The 26,182-nt window shown below is 43.2% G+C and overlaps 2 protein-coding genes across 13 annotated transcripts in view; one reads left to right on the top strand and one right to left on the bottom strand.

Annotated features, from left to right (window-relative positions):
* The first annotated feature begins 78 nt into the window (after positions 1–78).
* Positions 79–25,738, top strand: TSTD2 (thiosulfate sulfurtransferase like domain containing 2). Of its 12 annotated transcripts, none has more exons than XM_047767996.1 (12): positions 79–226; positions 1,202–1,302; positions 3,015–3,129; positions 4,524–4,733; positions 8,241–8,554; positions 10,697–10,817; positions 14,641–14,766; positions 15,589–15,694; positions 18,886–19,004; positions 19,482–19,640; positions 20,473–20,611; positions 22,711–23,440. In XM_047767996.1, the coding sequence occupies exons 4-12, from the start codon at positions 4,572–4,574 to the stop codon at positions 23,046–23,048; spliced, it is 1,584 nt and encodes a 527-aa protein (XP_047623952.1). In that variant the 5' UTR covers positions 79–226; positions 1,202–1,302; positions 3,015–3,129; positions 4,524–4,571; the 3' UTR covers positions 23,049–23,440. The 12 variants fall into 12 exon arrangements, with proteins under 12 accessions (XP_047623952.1, XP_047623948.1, XP_047623954.1 ...); XM_047767992.1 differs by having other exon boundaries at positions 1,202–1,305; XM_047767995.1 differs by lacking the exon at positions 79–226 and adding an exon at positions 233–357 and having other exon boundaries at positions 1,206–1,305.
* Positions 24,565–26,182, bottom strand: part of TMOD1 (tropomodulin 1) — a 92,092-nt gene continuing 90,474 nt past the window's right edge. The window contains exon 10 of the mRNA XM_047768001.1: positions 24,565–26,182. Coding sequence (XP_047623957.1) covers positions 26,118–26,182 — 65 coding nt within the window. The 3' untranslated portion in view covers positions 24,565–26,117.

The following is a 26,182-nucleotide window of genomic DNA, read 5'->3' as shown; positions in this document are numbered from 1 at the left end:
CCCGCTGCTTCCTTCGCCTGCCTCCGCGGGAAGTCCTTCCGGGGCCACGCGGAGAGCACCGCCTCCCCAGGCGGCCGGAGCCCGCAGGCCGCGAGCCACGCCTTGGCGGGGGTGGTCTAGGAGGGACGCTCTAGTACCCCCTCCACTTCAGACTACCCCCCCACCCGGGCCTCTCAGTGGTTTTCCCGGCGGCCCTTTCGCTAACGGCCTAGACTTCCGGGGCGAGGTGAGGCCCCCGGCGTTCCTTCCTACGTAAACAGGGGCGGGGGCTGGAGGTGCGAGGGTGGTGAGAGGTGACAATTGCTAGGCGGAGACGGTTCGGTGAAGAAAGATCTAAGAAAGGATCTGGACTGGCGGGTACGTGCTCATCTTTCTCCCACTTCCGGGCCTTTGCCGACTCGGGAAAGCTGGGCGGAGAGATTGGGCCAGGCCCGGCGCGCGGGGTGGGGCCCGAGCGGGAAGCGGCGCCGCTCGAGCAGCTCTGGGGACCGAAAGACCCTACCTAGCTTGAGCCTGCTGCTCTGGGGTTAGCCTCTGACCGTCGTCTGACCTCTCGCCCCTCTGAGTTGTTGATCGCTTTAGTAATGTTTTCAGTGGTTATTGGATACTTCCATTATGTGTATGTGAATATTCTCTGCCCTGACCTCTGTGGTGAACACCACGGCTGCTTATCTGCTTTGTCCATGGCCATTTGAAATTTCACACGCGTGAAATGAACCTTTCATTCTCCTAGCCTAACCTATTGCTCCTTCACTTTTACGCATTTAAGTAAATGGCACCATCCATCCGATTGCTTAATCCAAAAATGTAGGTAGGAGTCATTCTTGGCTCCTTACTTACTACCTAATGAACTATCAGTAAACCTTATCTGCTCTACTTTCAAAACCGATCTGGAATCAGTTAACTCCTTTTTTACTACTCTCTCATGACTTTGCGATGTAAAGTAACGTGACCTACAGGGTCCTACTCTTTTATCACTATGGTCCAACAATTCTTACTTTCTTCCTGTACCTCCAGTAAGGCAAGCTTGTTCACCCTTAGGAATTTTTATTCCTTTGCCTGAAGATTTCTACCCTTAAGTATGCATGGATGGCTCCTTGGCATTTCAGTCCCAGCTCAAGCATCAGCCCCCTTAGGAATCCTTCCCTGGCCACCCAACCTTTTACTTCATACCACAAATATTGTATTTATTATGTGCCAGGCAGTGTTCTAGACATTGAGGAGGCTGAGGTGAACGAAGGAAAACCCCTGCTTTCTCAGTGCTGATGACCGGTTGAGGAATCCAGCAAACTGCAGTCAGAGGTGGTGAGCAAAAATAGAAAAAGATGTGATTAGGGTGTGGTGGAAAAGGCTTTATAAGAACCTTGGACTTTGATGCCTTTAAAAGCCTTTGGAGGGCGAGATCTGACTTATTTTTAAAGTCACCCCTCTTGCTCTTACAGGAGAAAGGCAGTTAGGCAATTGCAATAATTCATGCAAGAAATAATGGTTGCTTAAGTGGGGTTGGTAGGGAAGGTGGTGCAGTGTCATCTGATGTGATTATATTTCAAAAGCAGAGTTGACAGGATTTTCAGTACTCTGAAAGAGTGAGGAGACAAGAATCCCAAAGTTTTTTCCTGAGTAACAGGAAGAATGGAATTGTTGTTTACAGAGGTGAGGAAGACAAGAAGAGCAAGTTAAGAGCTGGATTTTTTTTTCTTTCTAATGGTTTGGTTTATTGTTTATTATTTATTTTTTGTCTTTTGAGGGCACATGGAGGTTCCCAGGCTAAGGGTCAAATTGGAGCTGCAGCCACTGGCCTGCACTACAGCCACAGCAATGCAGGATCCAAGCTGTGTCTGTGACCTGTACCATACATAGCTCATGGCAACGCCAGATCCTTAACCCACTGAGCAGGCTGGGGATGGAACCTGTATCCTCATGGATACTAGTCAGATTCATTTCCGCCAAGCCTCGAAGGGAACTCCTGTTTTTTATTTTATTATTTTTAAGGCCCTATCTGCAGCATATGGAAGTTCCCAGGCTAGGGGTCAATTCAGAGCTGTAGCTGCTGGCCTATGCCACAGCATCGTGGGATCCAAGCCACATCAGTGGCCTACACTGCAGCTCACAGCAGTGCCAGATCCTTAACCCACTGAGCGAGACGAGGAATTGAACCTGTGTCCTCATGGATTCTAGTCGGGTTTGTTACCACTGAGCCACAATGGGAACTCCCTAATGGTTTGGTTTTGACAGTTGCATTTGAACAGTCTCCTGGCTCTCCAGCTGAAGCCATCCAGTAGACAGTTGGTTATGTGAACTTGCAGTTCAGAGGAGAAGCTAGCCTGGAGATAGAAATTTGGAGCCATTTACTATATAGTCTTCTAAACATAAAGTTTCCTTTATTTATGATTGTTACCCTTTTTTAATTTTTCATGGAAGCTTCAAATATTTACAGAAGTAGAGGAAATTATAAAAGGAACTCCCATGTACTTTATCAACCAGCTTCAGCAGTTACCAACTAATGGCCAATCTGCTTTCACCTCTCCTACTTCCCCTTGCTCAATTTTTCTGAAGTAAATATAGTTGATCAATTCTTGGAACTAGATGAGGATTACCTCAAAGTTGAGTATAGATAGAGCAAGTGAACATTTAGAGGTAGGGATGTTAGTAAGGAGGATTCCCAACAAAGGAGCAGTTCTTAGCATTGATACTTTAATGTTTTTATTTATTTATTTGTCTTTTTGCCTTCTCTAGGGCCACACCTGCAGCATGTGGAGGTTCCCAGGCTAGGGTTCCAATCGGAGCTGTAGCTGCCTGCCTACACCACCGCCACAGCAACATGGGATCCAAGCCACGTCTCCGATCTACACCACAGCTCAAGGCAACGCCAAATCCTTAACCCACTGAGCAAGGCCAGGGATCGAACCTGAAACTTCATGGTTCCTAGTCAGATTCGTTTCCACTGAACCACAACGGGAACTCCTGTTTGTTTTTAAATTTGTTTACTTATTTGGTGTCTCTTCTCTTACTAGAATATGAGTTCCAAGAGAATAGGGACCTCATGAACAGGGAACTGTTTCATTAAGACCTGCATCTGCAGTGCTATTTTGTCTACCAAGCACATAACAAAATCTCCACAAATAATAGGTAAGAATATATAAATAAATTGAAGTGAGAACTGAAAGAGGGTTCAGAGTGAAGGGTGGTGCGAAAGGCATGTGTGGAGACCCTGAGGCAAGAGAGAGCAGGGTTTGCTTGTGGAACTAGGTGATGTCTGGTGTGGCCAGAATAGGTTACGTGAAGCAGAGTGTGGTCTTAGATGAGCCTGGAGTGGGAGGGGAATTGCATACGTGCCAAAGGTGATGTATTCCTTTCTGGTCCTCACTGCAGTCCTGTGAGGTAGATACTGTCATCCCCATTATACCCATTCGGGAATTAGGACTCAGAAGTTAAATATCTCATACTCACACTCAGCTGCACCACTGCCCAAAGGTCCATACTCACACTCAGCTGCACCACAGCCCAAAGCCTGTGCCTATGCTTTGGCCAGGCTTCCAGGTTCCTCTTCACATTTGTCACTTGTAACATATACTTTACAGGAGAAAGAATGTTGGTTGTACTTGTCTATTTTGATAAGATTTAGCCACAGTAGCAATTTGTATCTCTTCTAGAGCATAAAAATGGGACTCTCTTGGTAGTTTTTTTCTTCTAAGGAAGGGAATTTCATAGCTCAAATATTAGGGGACAAAAAAGAGCAAAGTCTTTATAATTGAAGGTACTAACACACAACCTGCTGCTGGTGCTTTTTTGTTATCTTTTACCCTAAACGTTTGCATGGCTTGTCCTCTAATTCCAGTTTTTCCTTAAATGCTATTGCCTCAGAAAGACTTTACCTACCCTCTGAGTTTTAAAGAGCCTTCCAGGAGTTCCTGTCATGGCTCAGTGGTTAATGAGCCCAGTTATTATCCATGAGGACTCAGGTTTGATCCCTGGCCTTTCTCAGTGGGTTAAGGATCCTGCGTTGCCATGAGCTGTGGTGTAGGTCGCAGACACAGCTTGGATCTGATGTTGCTGTGGCTGTAGTGTAGTCCGGCAGCTGCAGCTCTGATTCGACCTCTAGCCTGGGAACCTCCATATGCCATGGCTGCAGCCCTAAAAAGACAAAAATAAATAAATTAAAGAGCCCTCCATCACTCCGTCTCCTTACCTTGCTTATTTATCTTCATAGCCCTTTTTACCATCTGACTTTAAAAAAACAACAACAACAATTTATTCATTTCTTTACCTTCTCTCGCTCTCCACTGGAAAGTAAGGTCCCTTAAGCAGAGACTTTTTTTGTTTCATTCACTGCCATATCTCCAATGTCTGGAGTAGTACCTAGCATAGAGTTGGTGCTAAATAAATATTTCTTGGATGAATGAGTGGAAGAATGGATAGCTTGGGCTGCTGGACCAGTGTTCCTTTGCATGACTGGATTAGCTTCAAGTTTACCTCAAGTAGTAAAGGCTTGGAAATTGCTTTTCCCCTTGCTTACTTCCCAGGAGATAGTTAACTGAGAGGAATCTGCTCTACTGCTGCAGCCGAACCAGATGCCTTCTTCTTCACCAGACCAAGAAGATGACCTGGAGGCCTGTGTTTTAAGATTTTCAGACCTGGATTTGAAAAGCACAAGTCTTATCAATCCCAGTAGCAGTCTCAAAGCAGAGTTAGATATCAGTACAAAGAAGAAATACTCATTTGCAAAGAAAAAGGTAAAATTGCTGTTGATGTTTCAGGATTGTGTAGGTATAATTAATGTAGATACATCTAGAAATAGCTCATCAGGGTTGTCCTCCAGCGGGTGGAGGGCTAGTGAGACCCTGGGCTGCTGCCATGTTCACGGTAAAGTCTAGTCAGAACCATTAACCAGTGATCTTAGTTCAGTGCCAGGCAAAGGAGAATCATAGGCAAAGTATGGCTCTGGACCACTCTAGTCTGTGAGCCCACTTTTGCATAGTTTTCTTATATTGGCTCCATGTCAATGAAGAATAGATGTCTCTGCTTATAACCTCCTGTTCACCACTCTTCTGCCCTCATTTCACACAGATATCCTTGAAAATGAAACCCAAAGAGGCCAGAAAGGTTTTTTTTTTTAAGTTTTTATGAATTATAGTTGATTTACAATGTTGTGACAATTTTTGCTATACATCAAAGTGATTCATTTATACATATACACACATCCATTCTTTTTCCATTTCGTTTACCATATAGATTATCACAGAATATTGGGTAGAATTCCCTGTGACCATGACATTTTAGAAGATGACAGATGAGTTATTTTGTAGCACGTCTCTCAATTTGATTTTCACTCATGTTTCCTTATGATTAGATTCAAGTTATGCTTTTGTTAACATGACTGCCCCAGAAGAGATGCTGAGATCATCTGGCTGCTTTCTATCAGGCAGTTCACAGTGCCAACTTGTCCCATTACTGGTGACATTAATTTTGGTTACTTGACTAAGGAAGTGTCAGATTTTTTTTTTTTTTGCTGTAAAATTATTCTTTTTTTCTTTTAATTAATCGGTATTTTGAGGGAAACTACTTTGAGACTATTAAATATCCTATTCTTAAGCCACCTTTCACCTACTAGTTTTAGATCCATTGTTGTTTCCTTGCTGAACTGATTATTACTGTGATGGTTGCTTCATTCCTTCTAGATTTCTTAGTGGGCATTCTTCTTCCAAGCAAGAATGGAACTTTCCTTCCTTCCAGTTTATTTGTATCAGTGTGTACTCAAGAATTGCATCTTATTCAATGGGTTTTAGTCCATTACTAACTATCATTGTTTATTCTGATGCTCAGATTATCTCAGATTTGGCTGGGAGCCCTTTCAAACAAATATCTACATCTTTTTGACTTGCCCCCTTCATTCGAGCATTTCCTTACTTTTTGATTCAACAAGATGTTCCAGGGTCATCTTGTGTTTTTCCTGTCCCATCCCTGGTGTCTTCACCGAGCTCTGGTTCTTTCTAGTGGAGAACTGTCAAAAAACCAAAACCTGGAGGCTAGGTGAGCTCACTGCTATTAAAGTATTACTTCTCCTAGGACCTCTGGTGGACAGAACTAGGAATATATGCAGGTGAATACATAAACATCTGTATTATCATATGCATACTTTTATGTCTACTTTTATATCAATATAAAACAAATTATTTCATACCAATACCTTCAATTCTATTCTAGCATCACAAGATTTATTCTCTCTCCTTTTCATATTTATTACTCCCCTATTTGATGAAATTCGGTGAAAAACCTAGCTTTCTTTAGTCCTAATTACTTGTTTGCTTTTGCCCCTGTATGCAGTTAGTCTCCTTACCCTGCTAAGCTGCCTGACCTTCCAGGGCCTGCCTTTCCTACAGAGGCCTCATCCACCTCTGAGCTACTTTCCTGGCTCCAGCCTGCCTCTTCTCTGCTGGATCTTCATTGCCTTGTTCATAAAGACCAGTGGCAGGCCATAGTCACACTGGGCCTCCCATCCTGCTCAGACCTGCCTGATGGCTTTTTGACAAAGGAAGAAAAGAGGAAAGAAGGAAACAAAGTCAGATTTTATACAGTATTTCTTTAAGCCATGAACTTTGGAGGCCTCAATGATAGTTGGAGTCACACACCGTACATTTATGTATAAGCTAATAATTGTACTAACTATCAATGTACAGTAATTGTCAATTGAAATAACCTATGTAATGCCCAGCCTGTAACTGGTAAAAAGTGTTTTCCTCTGAGTACCAGCAGTTAGAGGACAAGATTTGAAGTTCTGAGTTTAATACAAAGAAGCACTTAAGTTGACATACGCTCCATCTTTCCAGCTCTCTCTCCCTCTCTCTCTTTTTCTTTCTCTCCCTCTCTCTTTTTTCCTATACAGAAAGATAAACTGCAGGAATGGCTAAAAATGCCCTCCAATGTAATTTCAGGCTACCCCATCCTGCCAGTCTGAGACAGTCCAGGTATAGTTGTATACAGATTGAGGAAGGTCCAAAAGTAATGCTTTGAATTGATAACAATTATTCTTTAGGAGTTCCCATCGTGGCACGGTGGTTAACGAATCTGACTAGGAACCATGAAGTTGCTGGTTCAATTCCTGGCCTTGCTCAGTGGGTTAAGGATCTGGTGTTGCCGTGAGCTGTGGTGTAGGTCGCAGACACGGCTTGGATCCCGCATTGCTCTGGGTCTGGTGTAGGCTGGTGGCTACAGCTCCGATTAGAGCCCTAGCCTGGGAACCTCCACATGCTGCAGGAAGCGGCTCTAGAAAAGGCAAAAAGACCAAAAAAACAAACAAACAAACAAAAAACCCCAACAAAAAACAATTATTCTTCAGAGTGCCCAATTTGGGGTGTTTTACAATACCAGGATATTTCTTCTCCCTTTTATTTGAGTCAGTATTAAAAATATTGACTATAAAAAAAATTAAATACTGATGAAACTTAATGCTATAGATAAAATAGAACCCTTATGCATTGTTGGTGAGTGTATAAATTGGTATGATTTTTCACGTAGTCACTACCACAGTTTAAAATTTTATGCTGCTTCACCCCCAAGATATTTGTCCTAAGCAGTTGGTGAAAGAATTATAGAAAGATGTATGCCTGAAATGCTCATTCACCATTGCTTATAACTGCAAATATTGGCAACAGAGTTCATTAGTTGGGAATTGGTTAAAAGAATTATGGTGCATCCATAATTTTCTCTTCTGTTTAAAAAATTTTTTAACAATAAGCCTAAGGCCTTTTTATAATAACAATAAAGTTATCTTCCAAAAACCAAAACATTTTGGCACATTTCTTTCTAGGCTTTTTCAATATACTTTTTAATGTAGTTGAGATTACCCTGTATAAGCAAATTTTATCCACTTTTTTTTTCATTTAACATCATAAATATTTTCCCATGTAATTTAAAACTGGCTGCTTAATATTCCATAGTAAGTATACTCCATAATTTCCTTGACCATTTTTTGGGGGGAGATGACCAATAATGTTGCTTATAGTGTTTTACTAATATTCGCCTGCAATTCAAATCCCTTTTTTAAGAACAATTCCTAAAAATTTTTAAATTGAAGTATAAAGCTTAGTAATAAGACGGTCACACTCTCAGGGAGTTCTTGTATAGACTAGTAAGGACATAAAACTAGAAACCCCTGTGGAAAGATAAGGGATCTCACTGAGACTTTCATTAGCCTTAAACCAAAGTTATTTAACACTGACTTATTTGAAATGTAATTGCAGGCATTTGCTCTTTTGGTCAAAACTAAAGAAGTTCCAGCACCTCCTTTTGAATGTAAAGAAAAATGGTGGAAATGCTGTCAGCAACTATTCACAGACCAGACCAGCATCCATAGACATGTGGCAACACAACACGCTGATGAGATTTGCCAGGAGACTGTTTTGGTTTTAAAGCAGCTGGCTGCAACATCGAGCACCTTAAAGAGTCTTAAGTCTACAGACCAAAGGCACCCTGTCCAGGAGGCCCTTACTCATAACCACGAAGTGTCTGCTTGGCTCCCTGATATAAGCTGCACTAGCCCTGATGAGCTGATTAGGTAAGAATTTCATTCTGTACCTTCCGTTTAATTTTTAAAATGTTTTTCCAGTCACTGTGAGATCACCACCACCCATCCACTAAAATGGTAAATCCTTAGGGCACAGAATTTCTCTACCACCAAAGCGAGGCTGATAAACATATACTCTATAATAGAAGACCATAGCCTGTGCAGTAGCATATACCCACGTAGCTGGCAGTGTTGGCTAGGTGTTTTGGAACTATCCCACGTCTTATCTTCTCTAGGGAGAGGCAAAAAACAGAAAATTGTATTTTCCAAGAGATATGGGAAGGCCCAGAAATGTTTATGATTCCTCTATCCTGCGTAATGTCAGAACTTAAAAAGGGGTTGTTGTTAGCCCAGGTGGTTTTCTGAATTGGATGTGTTTTTGAAAGGATGCTTCTAGAACTGAGGCATAGGATCAGAAGTTTTTTTGTTTTTGTTTTAAAATATAGCCACACCTGTGGCATACGGAAGTTCCCAGTCCAGGGGTCAAATAAGAGCTGCAGCTGCTGGCCTGCATGACAGCCATGGCAATGCCAGATCCTTAACTCACTGAATGAGGCCAGGGACTGAACCCACATCCTCACAGAGACTGTCAGGTTCTTAACCCGCTGAGCCACAATGGGAATTCCTAGGATGAGAAGTTTAGATTAGCCCTTGAAAAACTCACCAAGTCATAGTATTACATAATTCTAGAGGACGGATTTCTGATTTTAAGCAATTCCTGAACTATTTGGTGAATAGAAAATGCCCAGATTTGATACTCTTTTGTCACTAGTGTTAATGCCAGTTCCCTTTGTTTATCAGAAAGAAGGTTAGAAAGATAATTGAACTTGGAGTCAGACTTGAGCTAATCACTAAAATTCTTTGTACCTTTACATCCTCGCCTCTAAAACTGGAATAATAATGCCTGCTCTGCCTACCTGACAGAATTGCTTTATGAATTATATAAAATGATAAGAGCCCTCGTGAACTGGAAAGTGCTATAAACGTGATCTCTTCATTCATTTCTGTATGGCCCTGCCTTTTAGTTAGAAAAACAAAAGGATACATGAAACATTTAGCAGATGGTTAAAGACCGTATAATTATCATTTAAAATTGTATGGCTCAGATAGTAGTTCATTACAAGAATTTAGAGAAAGGAAAATAGAAGGCCCTAAAATAGACAGGCAGGTTTCAGAGGAGACTCGGCCCTGAAGCATGAAGAGGGCAACGATGAGGGAGTCACAGACTCCAGAGTGGGACGGGACCTTAATTACCGTCTGTCATATCATTCTCTCAAATAGGTCTGCAGAGCATGTGCTCTGAAGGATGCTATCAGGTGTTGGAGAGAGGTACTGAAGACAATTAAATTTGGGAAGCACTAGGTTAAAATGTTCTTACTGCAGGACTGCCCAGCGCTTTCACTGGCTGAGGGGCTTTCACTGCCACTCTCAAAGAGGGAGATACTGTCCACAGGATTTCTCAGTCATGTGATTTCACAGGACAGCTTCAGAGCACACAAATGCAATTTATTTCAGTCTTCCAGTTTTACAGATGAGGAACTCAGGACTCAGAGATAAGACCCCCACCCAGCTTCCATGACTAGTTAAAGTCAGCACAGAGCAGTAGAGAGAGCAGGTCTTCTAGTGTCAGCAGACTGGTGTTTGAGTCCTGACTGTCACTTTGTAACTGTCTTGCCTGGGATGAACTGGGCTCAGTTTACTCAGCTCTAAAATGGGGAGGATGATAACCTGTCTCATGGGTAAGAGGATTACATGACCAAAATGGAAGAGAAACTTATTTTTGGAAGAAGTAAAACTTTTTTGTGTATAGAGAGATTCAGACAGAATGAAGTCAAATTTCCAGCTGTCTTGTGAAAGAGCATTATTTGTACCTCTCTCATGACATGACAATTAAATGAGGAAACCAAAGTAAATTCACTTCTCATAAAGGAAGAAGTTCAGAGCAGATATTGCCTTCTTTAGAGCAGATACCCATAGACATTGCTTCTCATTTTAGGACGAGAATGAGAGAAACAAAGGCAGGCATGAGTTGCTCCATTAGGCTTCCTTCTGATTCTGCCTGTGTGCGCTCTGTGAATTGTGGTTTCCTATGCCAGTGACTCAAGTGCTCTTTCCCTGTGGTTTTCTTTGTAGTGGCCAGGACAGCGATGACGGGGAGGTGCTGCTTTATTACTGCTACTGTGACCTGGAGGATCCTGCCTGGATCTGTGCCTGGCAGACAGCCCTGTGTCAGCATCTGCACCTCACTGGCAAGGTAACACCTCCCACACCCCATCCTTCATTGGCTCATCCTGCCTCCAATTTGGATTACAGAGGCTGGGCTTGTTACAAAAAAGATTGATTGTTGGGGTCTTGAAATTAGCGCAATCCTGCTAGGCATTTAAGTCTAATACTAATTAGCGATTAACATGGTGTTGTATAAGACTACTTAATGACATAGACCAGAAATCAGCAAACATTTTCCTTTTTAAAAATTTTTTTTTTTGTCTTTTTAGGGCTGCTCCCACAGCATATGGAGGTTCCCAGGCTAGGGATCAAATTGGAGCTGTAGCCGATGGCCTACACCATAGCCACAGAAATGCGGGATCCGAGCCACAGCTGCAACCTACACACCACAGCTCATGGCAACGCTGGGTCCTTAACCCACTGAGCAAGGCCACATGTCCTCATGGATATTAGTCGGGTTTGTTAACCACTGAGCCACGAAGGGAACTCCCAAAAAACTTTTTCTTAAAGACCCATTATAATAAATACTTCAGGCTTTGCATAAAAACTACTCAACCTTGGCATCATGACAGGAAAACAACCATAGACAATATATAATGGAATGGGTATGACCATGTTCCAGTCAAACTGTATGAAAAAGGCATAATTTGCCAACCCCTTGCATGGGGAAATGTTCTTGATATATTGACTGGAAAAACATTTTATAGAACTATACATACAGATGTGATTTCAAGTTGCTTCTCAATTTTCCTAGAACATGGCAGATGTTACCATTTTGTGGTTTTTGACATTTGCTCTTTTTTTTTTCCCTCGTGAATATTTTTTTCCTAGTCTTTCCATGGCTGTCCAGTGCATTTAGAGTAAAACCCAGATCCTTAACGTTCCCTTAGGTTCCTGTGTGATTTGGCCCCTTCTACCTTTTCCGCTTATCTGCTACCATTCTTTACTCATTACACTCCAGCAAAACATTCCTTCAATTTCTTGGGAGTCCACAGAGGTTTTTTTGTGCCTTTGGGCCTTTTTACAAGAAAATTTTCTTCAGTTAACTCTCCCACACCCACTTGATTCTTCGTAACTTTTACTCAATCTTCAGTTCTCAATTTTTTTTTTGTCTTTTTGCCTTTTCTAGAGCCGCTTCCTGTGGCATGTGCAGGTTCCCAGGCTGGGGTCGAATCACCGGCCCACCCCAGAGCCACAGCAATGTGGGATCCAAAGCCGCGTCTGCAGCCTACACCACAGCTCACAGCAACGCTGGATCCTTAACCCACTAAGCAAGGCCAGAGATCAAACCCACAACCTCATGGTTCCTGGTTGGACTCGTTAACCACTGCGCCACTACGGGAACTCCTTCAGTTCTCAGTTTTAATGACACTTCTTCAAAGACATCTTTCCTGAGCTGTAATCTAAATTCGCTTTTCCAAATATACCCTTCCACTGCAGTTTAGTTATTTTTCATATAACACTTGTCGGTTTGTGACTTTAATCTTATCTGTGACCTTCCTTAGTCTATTATCTCCGAAAGGGCAGAAGATATCCCCAATTCATAGCATGGTTCCTGGTGCATTGTAAAAAAGATGAGTAAACACTTGTGGCATATATGCATTTATTATCATCTCTATTTAGAGAACACCTTAAAAGATGGATATTCTCATGGTAGACTTAAGTTTACAAAATAGGAAATCAATCTCTTTCCTTGGTTTGGGGCAGGTTTTATTCCTTGCCCAGCCCAGGAGGTAAACTGGCAGTGAGAGCCTCTGCCACAAGGTGGCAGCACCTGCCTGGATCTTAGGTCTAAATTCTAAGCCTTCGGCGATACATGACAAATTTTCAAGTTTTGTGTTGGTGGGAGATTTGGCAGAATATCTGCATTTAGGTAGGGAAAGAGGAGAACTTCAAAATTCTGAAATTATGGAGATAAGCTTCTGATCCCTTTGCTATACATTTCTTACTGCGTCAAGAAATTTGAGAGGCCGCATTAGAAGTTTTGGAAAGGAAAAATTGCAAGATTTGGACCCAGTAAGATCTGGTTTTGAATCCCAGATCTACCACCTGCAAACTGTGTGCCCTTGGGCAAGGTACTTGGTTTCTCTAAGCTTTTGTTTCCTTTTCTGTCAAATGGGAGTTATGATAGCTACTTTTCAGGGTTATAATATGAAGCTGCTATCTCATATTAGGTGCTCAGTACGCTAACTATTGCACTTCATCTGAGGTATAAGGCCTTCCTCACCTAGGAGCTTAGAAGGTTTCAGTTGAAGAATCATTCAACAGAAATCGAAAGTCTAGTGTATGAATAACTGCTCTAACCCAGCTGTTTAGGGAGTGGGTGTACTTGTCATTTATTTAGGTTCTGTGATTAAAATAACATAGGGAAGACTCTTCTGGCCTACCCAAATGACAGTTACACAGAAGCATGTACCTCGTCATCATATTTGCCCCTGTCAGAGATAGTTTTAAGGTAGATTTCCTGACCCTTACACCGGTTCAGCTCTATTTTTTTATGTTGTCCCTTAAAAAAATGCAAGTCAGTAATAGGTATAGGAGCCTGTACAGCAGAGCTGGCAAATGCTTCCTCCTTTCCTCTCCCAGCCCAGAACAGGCTTCACTAGACCTCACTCCTCTCTCTCAGGGAGACTGGAAGTGATTCAGATGCTCATCATGGATCTCTGGATAGCCGCTGCTAGTGAGCTGGCTCCGCCTTATGAAGTGAATCCTGTTTATGCCCATGCCCTAAAGAGCTGAATCAAGTGAGGCAACAAATGAAGTATCTTCTCTAGGCCCTAATAAAAGGGGAGCCTTTGAAATTTTTCAAATTCTAATGCATTAATAGGTATCATTATTACATAATTGTACAATGTATAAATTGTTACAGTGTATAACAAAATAGCAACAACATAGGACCTTAAAAATCACCTCTCTTTCTAGAGAATACCATGATGCCAGTATACACACAGTATTACGCTTTCTCGCTAGAGCTTTTTCTAGAAAGCTCAGCTCCATCTAAAGAGGATCCATCTTTAAACTTATCCACAGGATTTTGTAGTACCAGAACAAGTAACACTGCAGGACCCCCAGACCCTTGCCTCTAAGGCAGAGGCCTTAACTCAGGCTCTATCATCCCCTAACCAGTAATGCATGTCAAAGAGAATAGGGTTTGAGAAGCCAAAAAGCCTCAGATTTGGATACACATTCATTTGTTCAGCAAATACATACTAAATGCATACTATGTGGCAGGTGCTACTCTAGGCACTGAATATGCAGCAACAAAACAGACACACGCTCCTCCTGGAACTTGTGTTCCCGTGGGTGGGATGGCAATGGTGAGCTTTCCCTGAAACTGTGGAAGTGTGCTCAGGTGCATCCCCACCTCGCAGATATGCTCTGTTCTTTAGATCTTGAGGAAGAGCTCCTCGGTAGGTTTTTTTTTTTGGTTGTTGGTTCTTTTTCACTCTGTTTTATCAGGATGAGGAAATTGAGGCTCAGAGAAGAGAACTGATTTTCTTGGGGCCACTTGGCAAGTAAGTGGCAGAGCTGAATATAGATCCTAGATCTGCTGACCTGGATTTAGGTTAATCTTTGGCCACTGAACAGCTGGAGTGCCACGGCAAATGGGGCTTCCCAGTTGTTCGACTCATTTCCTTCTCTTGTTCAGCACATGTTAACCGAGTACCTTGTCGAACTGTGGGCAATGCCACTGTAGAAAATACAAGTATCTTTGTGTGGTAACACTTTGGTGTGCACAGCATTGTGTCTGCTTTTCCTGTTAAAATCATCGACACACATGCACATGCCCTGGGAAGATCTGAACCAAGCTAAGAACAGCCTGCATTCCCTTTCTCTCACCTGTGTCTCAGGTTCGAATCGCTACGGAAGGAATCAATGGGACAGTTGGTGGAAGCAAACTGGCCATCAGACTCTATGTGGAAATCATGCTTTCCTGCCCGATGTTTAAGGATTATCTGTGTAAGGATGATTTTAAGGTAAGAGCAATTAAAAATAAAATGGATCAAGAGCCATATACCTCTACCTCAGTGCCTCTTCCCTCTCCAGGCTATGAAGAGGGTCACTGTAGAGAAGTAAGCAGAGCGGGTAGAATCCCCTTCCCCGCTAGGTTAGAGGCCGTGTGGCAGAAGGGGCATCTCTTTCCAGCTCCGCCATCCAGTTGCCACATGATCTTGGGCCTAGGTCTCCCTGTTTGTGGAGTGAGGACGTTACATCTTACACACTCTAAACTCAGAAACTGAGCCATATTTGCTCACTTGAGAGACCACCTGGCTGTTTCAGAGGATCACTATGTGCTATTAAACCTGGTGGGATTAGATCAACATTTCATACCACATGGGGAATGAAGCTCTTGCTCTCACAGCAGAGCTGCTTTGTTGGGGTGACTTTGTGCTTTAGTGTAACAGGTGATAGAGGTGTGGGAAATACCTTGCTAGTGCTACTGCTGGTGATACGAAAAAAAGGTTGTGGCTCCAGAACAAAAGCTGGCACGCAGTCTTACATGTTCGAATTGCTAAGTGGTCCTTCAGTTTTCTAGTTAAGTGCTCATTGCTATAGAAACACCTTTTCAATGTGACATTTCTGCACATGGGAATAAGTAAATACTGAATATAAGCGTTACGTCTGTTTTGTAATAATAGGGTAGCTGAAGTATTAAGAAACCTCAAATTAGGAACAGTTGTTTCCATGGTAAAAGGGAGTTAGAGCTTAGAATGTTCCAAATAATTTAACTTAATAAGTATCTTACACCTGGAGATGGGAGAGAAAGAATGTATTCTGTTTTGTTTCTCATTGGCTAGACCAGCAAAGGAGGAGCTTGCTGTTTTCCAGAATTGCGTGTTGGTGTATTTGAAGAAATTGTGCCCATGGGGATCAGTCCCAAAAAGGTCTCCTATAAGAAGCCTGGTATGCTTGCTTTTAGAAGAAACACTTTGCTTTTCTTCCTAAGGACAAATCTTAATGTAGAGACGAATGTGAAAGCCAGACATTCTGATCGGGGAGAGCTGTGATGAATTGTCTCCTTAAAAGTGCTGTGAGGTGGCTGACACTTGGGTCATTCAGTGCTTAAACTGGTCCTTTGCTTCTCTGGTAATTGAAGACTTACTGCTTAGAATGACCTAGTTTAGTTATTCTTCTTGGTGATGGTTTGGCAAAAAGTTGGTTTCTCTTTCCAAAGACAGCAGTTTGGGAAGAGTGTAATTATTACTTGTAAATAGTTCCTCAGCTGAATAAAAAACACACAAGCTTTTCACTACAGGAAACAAGTGGCTTTCAACACCAAAGCGCTTTGTTTGCAAGTTCCCTAGAATGTTCTCTTTCCCTCTCCTGCATGGATAGCGTAAACGGTTGAAAGACATTTGTTTGGCCGGATTTGTTGCTTTTGTTTTACTTTTTTACTATGAAAAAGTTTAGACATTTAACGAAAGCAGAGAAAACAGTACGGTGAACTTCCATGTACCTCTCCTGCAGCTGCCAGTTACAAATTCAGCCACCTTTCCTCTATACCCATCCCCTTCCCCCAGCCTGGATTATTTAGAAGGGAATCTCAATGTCATGTCATTTCATTCACAACTATTGTAGTAGATAGCTCTATTGAGTAGATGTCTTTAGTAAAGGTATTTAAGAAAAAATAATTGTAAAAACGATTATCACATCTAAAACGTTTTAACAGTAATTCCTTAATATTATCAAGTCAGTGCTTAAAATTCTCAGGTGTAGTTTTTTAAGTTTGTTTCTTTTCTATCAGGATTCAAGGAAGGCCCATGCATTGTGATTAATTGCCATGTCTCTTTTAACCTAGAGATTCAGCTCCATCTTTCCCTTTCCCTTGCAGTTTCTTTTTTGAAGGAATTAGATCATCTTGCTTCTAGCATTTCCCACAAGTGGGATGATGCTGATTGCATCTCCATGGGATGTTCCTCTGTCCTCTGTATTTCCTATGAATTGTAGTTAGATTTATAAAGGTGCTGGCTAATATAGGAATGTAACATGAGCCAGAATGGAATTTTACATCTTCTATTTGCCACATTTTTAAAAGTTAAAGGAAACACGTGAAATTATTTCCAGTACTGTATTTAATGCAGTGTAGCCAAAATATTTTTCAACTTGTATCCAGTGTAAAAAATTATTAATATTTTACTTTTTTTTTTTTGTATACTAAGCTCTTAAAATCCTGTATCTCTGTCACCCTTATTATAGCACATCTCAAGCCAAAACTTGATCAGGTTGAGGTTTGCTTTCCTTTTTTTTGTCCCAAGACTGCTTCATAGCTAGTATCATGTCCTTTGATGAGGAAGCACAAAGGTCTGGCTGACTCTGTGTTCTTTTTTTTTTTTTTTTTTTTTTTTTTGCTGTTTCTTTGGGCCGCTCCCACGGCATATGGAGATTCCTGGGCTAGGGGTTGAATCGGAGCTGTAGTCACCGGCCTACGCCAGAGCCACAGCAACGCGGGATCCGAGCCGCGTCTGCAACCTACACCACAGCTCATGGCAACGCCGGATCGTCAACCCACTGAGCAAGGGCAGGGACCGAACCCGCAACCTCATGGTTCCTAGTCGGATTCGTTAACCACTGCGCCACGACGGGAACTCCCTGTGTTCATTTTTTAATATGTAAATATTTAACAAGAGAGCTAAAAGTTAAACCATATGGAAATGGGAGTTAGATACAAGCATCTAGGAAAAGAGACTCTTGCATGAGAAGGGCCAAAAAGGGCTGTGGCTACTTAGTGTCCCTACCTTAGTAGGAGGGAGGATAACCACAGACAGCTCTCCGCTGGTGCTCTGGGACATGGCTCTGGAGGTTAGGGGAGAGGGGGCTCCAGGTAGTGCTGTGCTGCTTCCATTTGAGCCAAGCTGTTTGAAGGCACCTCTTTTGAGCATGCCCATGTGAGTCACGGGGCCAGGAGAGTAGCCACAATAGTAGCAACAGCAGGAACAGGTTAGGCTCCCTGTGGCTCCCTTTAAGTAGAAGTCTTAGTGGATTTCCATGCTTCTTATCACAGGCTTGAACCTCCCTTCCTACCCCACTCTTTCAGTGACCATGTCATTATGTGACAATAACTTATATAGAATCTGGCCTTCTTATGTTCTCCCTATAGTCCTAGGTTGGGCAGGTAGGGATCCAGGCCTTGCCAGAGCTCTGGGTGTCCAGCCCCATCTGGGTAGCCAGCAGTTTCAGGTTGTTGGGCCTCATCCCCGAGTGGACTGAGGTGCCTTTGGGGCTGTCGGCTCTGTCACGAGTGGTGACGGAAGTACCAGAGCCCCCACCAGGGGCTCTAGTGTGGTTTTGCCTCTGCCAGTGTCATCAAAACTTCCTCAAAAACTACTGGGCAGTCTGGACCCTCAAAGGTAGAGGAATAATTCTTTCCTGGAGAGTTGAGAAGGTAAAGGGCCCTACCAGACAGCTTCTTTCCTCTTAGTGTCCATGTATTTTATTTATCTTGTTCATCTCCTTTCTCTCCTCCTTCTAGCCTTTTCTCTTTCTTGCCTTCTTTCTCATATTTCATTGCTCCTGTCACTACCCTGCCACCCTTTTTTCTTTTACTCAACACACAAACTTAGGCACATTTTTCCTTACTCTTTTGCATTTTTATAAAACATTCCAACTTTATTCCATAGCCTTATCCTCACACGTACCTGTGCCAAGGTTCTTAGCCTTAAACTTGGACTTGACCTTGGTATAGAACGATTTGTAAAGCCCATAGTGAAGCATATATTTGCCCAGGCTCCTCCATGTACAGGGACCCTGGAATACTGGTCATAACACAAACCAGCAAACCCACTTGGCAGTTTATATCCCTCTGTCTGGCTTTTATCATTGGGTTAGGCCAAGTATGAGGGTGCAGAATTCTTTGACTGGTTATTTCTCAACTGCCAGGTCTCCACAGTGCTCATCTCAGGAAGAGGGAGAGTGAGGGTACGTGGAATTATTAAATTCTTTCATTATGGTCATCAGAGAGTGTCATTTTCAGACATAATTATAATTATGAAGAGGAAAGATATAGGTGGGGAGAAACAAAGCAAATCAGGCTGGGCCAGTTGTAATTGGGGTTTGTTTTTTGTTTTGTTTTAACTAATCTTTTGGTTTGGTTTTAGGAATCCATTTATCCCCAGGTGAATTTCATAAAGAAGTAGAAAAGTATCTGTCCCAGGCAAATCAAGAACAAAGTGATACTATCCTACTGGACTGTAGAAACTTCTATGAAAGCAAAATAGTAAGTGAGAAGCAGAATTGAGTTCCACAGCATGGCATGTTTCTGAAGGCGACACTGTGTGCCCACCTGTGACCAAGTCACATGACTCTCCTCCCACTGCTAGCCCCTCCAAGCCTTTGAACCCAGAATCGGGTGAGAAAGCCTAAGAAAATTTGAAATAAAGACATCTTGGCACATTATGAACATTCTGACTCCTGTATACCTACACTTGGCAAGTGTCAAGGACCTTGTCAGATTTGCTTTGGTAGCCTTTCCAGGTCCCCTGAGGTCTCTGGATGGGTGACCCACAGCCCATGAGCCTTGTTTCTAAGTTCCAGATCTTGAAGTTCGAAAGGTCAGAGTGTGGGATGCATGAGCAGCAAGCACGTGCTTCCTTGCCAAGGCAGGGGAGGGAGTGGTGTTAGACATAGAAAGAACTTTTGTTCCTACCAGGTATGTTTCTCTGATAATTTTCCTTCTGCTGCTCCTATATTATAGGGACGATTCCAGGGTTGCTTAGCCCCAGACATCAGGAAATTCAGTTACTTCCCTAGCTACGTTGACAAAAATCTAGAACTTTTCAAAGAGAAGAGGGTGCTGATGTATTGCACTGGGGGCATCCGTTGTGAGCGAGGTTCAGCCTACCTCAAAGCCAAGGTGAGTCACCACCGTTAGGGCACTACAGGCATGGGGGCGAAGAAGCTTTCCAACCCCCATCTTCATGCCTTCTCCCATCCCTAGCCAGCCAGGGATTTAGTTTCCCCTTGTATGGTTCCAGCATAGGGTTTCCAAGTATAAAATCTGAAGTTCTTGGAGTTCCCATCGTGGCTGAGTGGTTAACGAATCCAACCAGGAACCATGAGGTGTTGGGTTCAATCCCTGGCCTTGTTCAGTGGGTTAAGGATCTGGGGTTGCCGTGAGCTGTGGTGTAGGTCATAGACGCGGCTCGGATCCCGCATTGCTGTGGCTCTGGTGTAGGCTAGTGGCTACAGCTCCGATTAGACCTCTAGTCTGGGAACCTCCACATGCCGCAGGTGTGGCCCTAAAAAGACAAAAAAAATCTGAAGTTCTTAAATCTCAAGATATGAAAAGTACTCAGCAGTCTTAACAGTCTCATCAAGCACAAAAGGGAAAGCTGAGTTCACATCTCCTTTTTCCTAATCCTTTTGCTTGATCCTGAGAAGAGCAAATTCAGTAACATTACATGTCCTAACAGGTGTCTTCCTATATTTAGGGAGCAGCAAAAATAGTTGGGCTTTCCAGGACCTGGAGAACGAATGCCCTGACTGCTGTTGTCACCCGTCCCCCTTGTAGGCAAGACCTGGCTAGCTGCTTCCTTGCCCCAGGTCAGCAGTTTCTCAGTGTCCCGCAGGGGGACCAGGAACCCCATTTCGACATTCCTCCCATGTGCCACGCCTCTGTGGAGCTTCCTACTCCTCCTGGTCTCTTGCTTGTCTCCTCAGATTTCTTCTTGTGTTTCCACACATAGGGAGTGTGCAAGGAAGTGTTCCAGCTCAAGGGCGGCATCCACAAGTACCTGGAGGAGTTTCCTGATGGTTTTTACAAAGGGAAGCTGTTTGTTTTTGATGAGCGTTATGCCTTATCCTTCAACAATGACATAGTGTCAGGTGGGTCAGCACAGGCTTGAAGCCTAAACTCGTGATGAGGCGCACTCTCTGTACTGACCTGCTGGGAGGCAGCCAGGACTGATTGATTACTTGAAGAATAAGGCAGGAAAGAGGAATCCGTGGTACCATCATGTCCCAGCAGAGCTGGAGGGGCAGCGGTAGAGTGGACAGAACCCTGCACCCAGTCAGGAGGCCTGGGTTGGGATCTGGCTTCATTGTTTATTAGTTAGACAAGTCCTCGAAAATGAGGATCATCTCACTTGCTCTGTCCACCTGCTCAGAGTTGAACTAAGACGCTAAATCTGGCATCTTAACCCGGAGTCAATATAAAGAATTCAAGGGTTCTGTGAATTTGGAATGGAAAATAACTTTCATTTTCATAACCCCTCACTAAATGTAGTACTTCCTTCACTTATGAGCATAGGCAGCCAATCAGTAGTATTAGAGATACCCATGACTTAGACATCAGTAGAAATCATAGTATTTTCATATATTAACAGCGACTGTGAATACTCCAAAATAGCATTTATGTTCCTCATTGCTTCAAAATGGGAATAGTTTCTAGGACCATCACTAAGACTTGGTATTTAACTTGTTAATAAGTATCTTATTGTATCCCAGATTTTAAAGAGTATTTTGATATCTTGTATTTCTTTCTTTTTTTTTTTAAGGACCCTACCCATGGCATATGGAGGTTCCCAGGCTAGGGGTCTAATCCGAGCTACAGCTGCCGGCCTACACCACAGCTCACAGCAACGCCAGATCCTTAACCCACTGAGCGAGGCCAGGGATCAAACCTGTGTCCTCAGGGTTACCAGTCACATTTGTTTCTGCTGAGCCACGACGGGAACTCCAGTATTTTGTATTTCTATATAATTGGTTTCCTTTGTGAGCCTATTCATTTTATTTACTGCATTTTAAAAACATTTTTCTAAGACAGTAGTTTTCACAAGACTGTCAAGTAAATTCATGGCACAAATAAAAGAACCCCTAGTTAGACGGTTTATGGACACATGTGGTATGCACCTTCAGCTGCTGGGCGGGGCGTTCCAAGGTGGGAGCTGAGCCTTAGGCCAAGGCAGGAGGCAGGGTGGCCACAGGAAGGGGTGACTACAGAAAGCCTGTGGTTTGACTGTTGTTCAGAGTCCACATTAACAGAAGTACCAGATGAGGGAAGGTAGAAGGAAGGATGGAAAAAATCCTTAAGAAAAGTGGCTCTTCCCACTGGATGCAACCCCTTTCAACAGGAAAGTTCTTAAAAAGACAATCCTAGAAGCTGTCTAAATTTTCTAGAACTGTGATGGGGACAGGGCGAGATTGAATTAACATTCAGATAATGAATAAGAAGAAGGTTTGATTTCCTCTTCCCTTCTTGATTTTTTTTTCCATTTTAATAGTCATATTTGTGTGTCTTATTGGAAGCAACTTCAGATCTCATATGGAGCTAGATAGAGCAGACAGGGGAGAAAGAAGGCCTAAAGGCAGCTGGGATGCTGGGATAAGCTAGGTGAGGAGACTTGAAGAAGTCAGCAGGGAAAATGGGCCGAGAAAGTAGATAACGTGAGTTTTAGGAATTGTGTGGCCGAGTATCTGCTGGCAATAGCAGGAGACCCTCAGGCCTAGGGAAGGAGGGTGCAGACTGCAGAAGCCACTGTAGGTGTGGGCTCATTTGCATTCAGGCGTGGTGTCTCCCTGTGCGAAAGGGAATGATCTAAAGGAAAAAGACAGTTTGACAAGGGGTTGGCCAGCTTTTGGACTAGTTAATGAAAGAGAAACATTACTGCTTGTTTTCTAAATGGGAAAAAGAAAAACGGGTCACTGAATGCTGGAATCAGAAGACAGTTCCCAGAAGCAATCTCCTCCCTAAAAAGTAGGGGTGGTGGCGGGGGGTGGGGGGGAGACCTTGTTAGAAGACAGGAGACTGACACTATTTAGAAACCTTCCCCAGGTCCAACAGGATATATTAGATGCTGCTGGGCTAAGAGTTATATTTTGGAACTGGAGATTACCTGTCTACACGTGTGCACTGTACATAGGCCTGTGTGTGCACACGTGTGTGCTTTTGTGTCTTTATAACAAGGCTTTTCTTTCTTCCCCAGACTGTTCATACTGTGGGGCCCCATGGGACCAGTATAGACTCTGCTCGACTCCCCAGTGCCGCCAGCTTGTCTTGACCTGCCCCACCTGCCAAGGACAAGGATTCACGGCCTGCTGTATCACATGTCAAGACAAAGGGAGCAGGCAGGCTGCAAGCCCAGGCCAGAGCAGCTTTAAAGAGGAATGCGAGTGTACTGCCCGACGGCCACGGGTACCCAGGGAGCCCTTACAGTGGGAGCGAATCCCCTCAAGTGCAGAGCCCAGGCTGAGCGTTGATGAGGATGGGCCATGCTTAGGTGAGCGGCCCCATCTGGATCTCCCCAAGCCTTCACAGAGCTAGGTTTTGGATGACTGTGTATTGGACGATATCAGGGCCACAGTGACAGAGAAACAGGAAACTTTAGTGCTGCCAGAGCCACCATGGCCAACTGGTTACCCTGTTGGCCACCTGGCCTTCACAAGAGTTGGGTGCTGACCCTTACCTGAGCATTCTTACCAAAAGACGCTAGAGAACAGTAAAAGATGAGCTGTGTGGGATCCCACAGCTGCAGAGAGAGAGCCTTGAGCCTAGTGACCAGCTCACACCCTCTCTCTGCCATACTGCAGGCCTGGGAGTAGTCATTTTCCTTATTAGCAAACTGGTCTGGGAGTTTCCGACGTGGCACAGTGGAAACAAATCTGACTAGTATCCATGAGGATGCGGGATTGATCCCTGGCCTCGCTCAGTGAGTCAGGGATCCGGTGCTGCTGTGAGCTGTAGTGTAGATCACAGCTCAGATCTCAAGTTGCTATGGCTGTGGTATAGGCCAGCAGCTGAAGCTCTGATACGATCCCTAGCTTGGGAACCTCTATCTGTCGTGGGTGTGGCCCTAAAAAAGCAAAAAAAAAAAAGAACCACTTGTCTGTCCTGATGAAACTGAAAAACTGGGGCCCTGGAAGTGGACTCTTTGGACCAGGCTGCTTAAGTCAACCCGCCATCCACCCCTGTCCTGCTCTCTTCTCTGCTCGCCTCAGAGCACTAGACCAGGATCTGCAGTGCCATCAGCATTTGGCCCACATTCTCCTGTAAGTACAGTTTTATTAGAATAGCCACACACCCATTCATTTACGTGTGATCTATGGCAGAGTTAAGTATTTCAAGAGAGAAATGATGGTCTGCAAAGCCTACAGCATTTATAAGCATACGTTGGAGATGATATGGGTTGGATTCTAGATCACCGCATTGAAGTGAGTCACACAGTTGTTTTTTTTGATTTCGTAGTACATATAAAAATTACACTTACATTATACTGTAGTCTCTTAAGTGTGCAATAACTTTATGTCTAAAAAATGCATATAACCTAATTTAAAATTTTTAAAATTTTTTAATTGCTAAAAATTTTTAAATTACTAAAAAATGCTATTTTCTGACAATGCAGAGTTACCACAAATCTTCAATTTATAAAACAAAAAAAAAAACAGTATCTGCAGAGTGCAGTAAAACAAGGTATGCCTGTATGATCTGGCCCTTACAGAAAAAATTTTGCCATCCCTGGTCTAGCCCGACAGCTCATCTGACAGTGGAGATGGTCTTAAAGATGTGGGTGCACCTTCATTTTTTATTGATTTAGTTTGTGTGAAAGATTTCCCTGTGCTAGTCTGCTTCCCCCAGCACCCACATCCTTAGCTCTTAAGTGTGCTCTTTGAGAGATTCACTTTAGCTCGATGACACTGACATGTAGGCAGTAGTTTTTAGGTGAACACCTCAGGATAGAAGACTCTGTGTGAACTTATTCAGAATTGCCACAGTGGTTTCCCAGTCTCCTGGCCATCATGTGTCCCTAGCCCACAAGTCCCAAAAAACACATGAACACCCATTCATAGACCAACAGATTTAATATTATATTGCAGTTTCCAGTGATGCAGAATACAGCTGCAATTGTGTTTCAAGGAGAAGCCGAGTGGAGCTGGCCGTCTCTGCAGCATGGAGCCACTCCTGGGCCCATCTGCAGCCTCAGTAGATACTCCTCCATAGTGGTGAGGCCCTGGCTCCACCTCTGGTTACCCTGTACTGTCCACGTCATTACAGTTCAGTGTGCAAGACTTTCCTTTTTTCATCAAAAGCCTTTCTGCGTAGTGCTCTGCGGCTTTGTCTGTGCTCATCAGCTCTTTGGCCTGTCCTTTATCATAAGATTTGCTGAATCACTCATGAAAATAACTCCCCAAGCAACAGAAATACTAGTTTAACTGGCACTGTGGTATATTAAAAGGCACAAGGGCATTGGGCTTAACATTTTTGCTGGATCTCAAGAGATGCACATGATGTTAAAAGGGATCCGGCAGAAATGCCAAAATTATATTTTAAGAATAATCATCTAGGGATGGTTTGGCCAGGTTTCCTGATTCCTAAACATCTGGATTTTCTTTACCATTGGTCTTGAGAGGCTTAATTTACAGGCATGAGATCAGCGGTGACTTGACAAATGAGTGACATGACAGGTAGTTGAATTCTGTAAGCTTAAGCCATGATAGACTAGAAATTTGTTTCTCTAGTGTCTTATCTCACATGAGGCATTGGCCCGCTGTGCGATAGAGAAAGGTGTTTGGCCATAGGTTTCACATCCACTGTAAGATTGGCATTATATAAGGAAGAAATTTTCTGACTCCGGTATCAAATTGTAAGTAAATCCCAGGTGTTCATAAAGAACATAGGGAAATGATTGTTGCCTGGAATAGGTTTTTTAAAAAGAAAAGAATAAAGGACAGTTTTAAAAATTTGAAATTCCACCATTGGCTTTTTGTATTATTTCCTTGTATCCAGTATAAGGAATCTTATGTTCTTTGATTCCTGGCAGAGCTTTGTCGCTTCAGTCTTTCTTTCTTGAGGGGGGGGGGAAATTGTGTTCTTGATCCAGAAATCAGTTTGGCAGCCTTAATCTTGAGGTTCTTAAAATTTAAAGGAGTGTTAATAAAGAATGTTGATCTGTCTCGTTTTCTAGAGAGCTAAGATCAAATTTGTAATAAAGTATCTTACAACGCTTTTAAACCACATGGAAGAGGGTGCTGTTTTTTCATGCCTCGTATTTTAAATGCACCTGAAACACCACACAGCAAGGCCACCCAAAGGGGGGCTCCAGGGGGTAAGTCACTGCTGCTATAATATCGTCTTCAGTAAGATCTGCTGGTTCGGGGGCTTCTTAGTTTTTAAATAATAACCAGACTGAACTTCTGTGACTAAAGAAAAACTTCACATTAACCATAGTTTATAAAAGTTTCAACTACAACCACTAGCTAACCTAAAACCTTAGTGCATAAAGAACTGAACCACAGCAGGGTCTGTGCCGGCACTTTGCCTTCCGGTTTCCACTGCAGAGCACAGCTTATCAGTAGGACACGTCCAGTTCAAAGGCGTGGTCAGCACCCGCACACACTAGATGCCACTCCGGCACTTGGGAATGATGGGCCCGGTCAAGTCTGCCAGCCTCCTCTTCCTCA

The sequence above is a fragment of the Phacochoerus africanus genome, chromosome 2 (assembly GCF_016906955.1).
Source record: "Phacochoerus africanus isolate WHEZ1 chromosome 2, ROS_Pafr_v1, whole genome shotgun sequence".
In the NCBI taxonomy this organism is placed as follows: Eukaryota; Metazoa; Chordata; class Mammalia; order Artiodactyla; family Suidae; genus Phacochoerus; species Phacochoerus africanus.
The sequence above is the reverse complement of the archived record's forward strand: the minus strand, read 5'-3'. Positions and strand labels throughout refer to the sequence as shown.

Excerpts from the sequence above, each read along its gene's own strand:
- TSTD2 (XM_047767988.1), top strand. The coding sequence starts at position 4,572 with ATGCCTTCTTCTTCACCAGACCAAGAAGATGACCTGGAGGCCTGTGTT. Across the intron at positions 8,555-10,696 it reads AGCCCTGATGAGCTGATTAG|TGGCCAGGACAGCGATGACG; the intron begins GTAAGAATTTCA and ends TTTTCTTTGTAG. Across the intron at positions 10,818-14,640 it reads ATCTGCACCTCACTGGCAAG|GTTCGAATCGCTACGGAAGG; the intron begins GTAACACCTCCC and ends CCTGTGTCTCAG.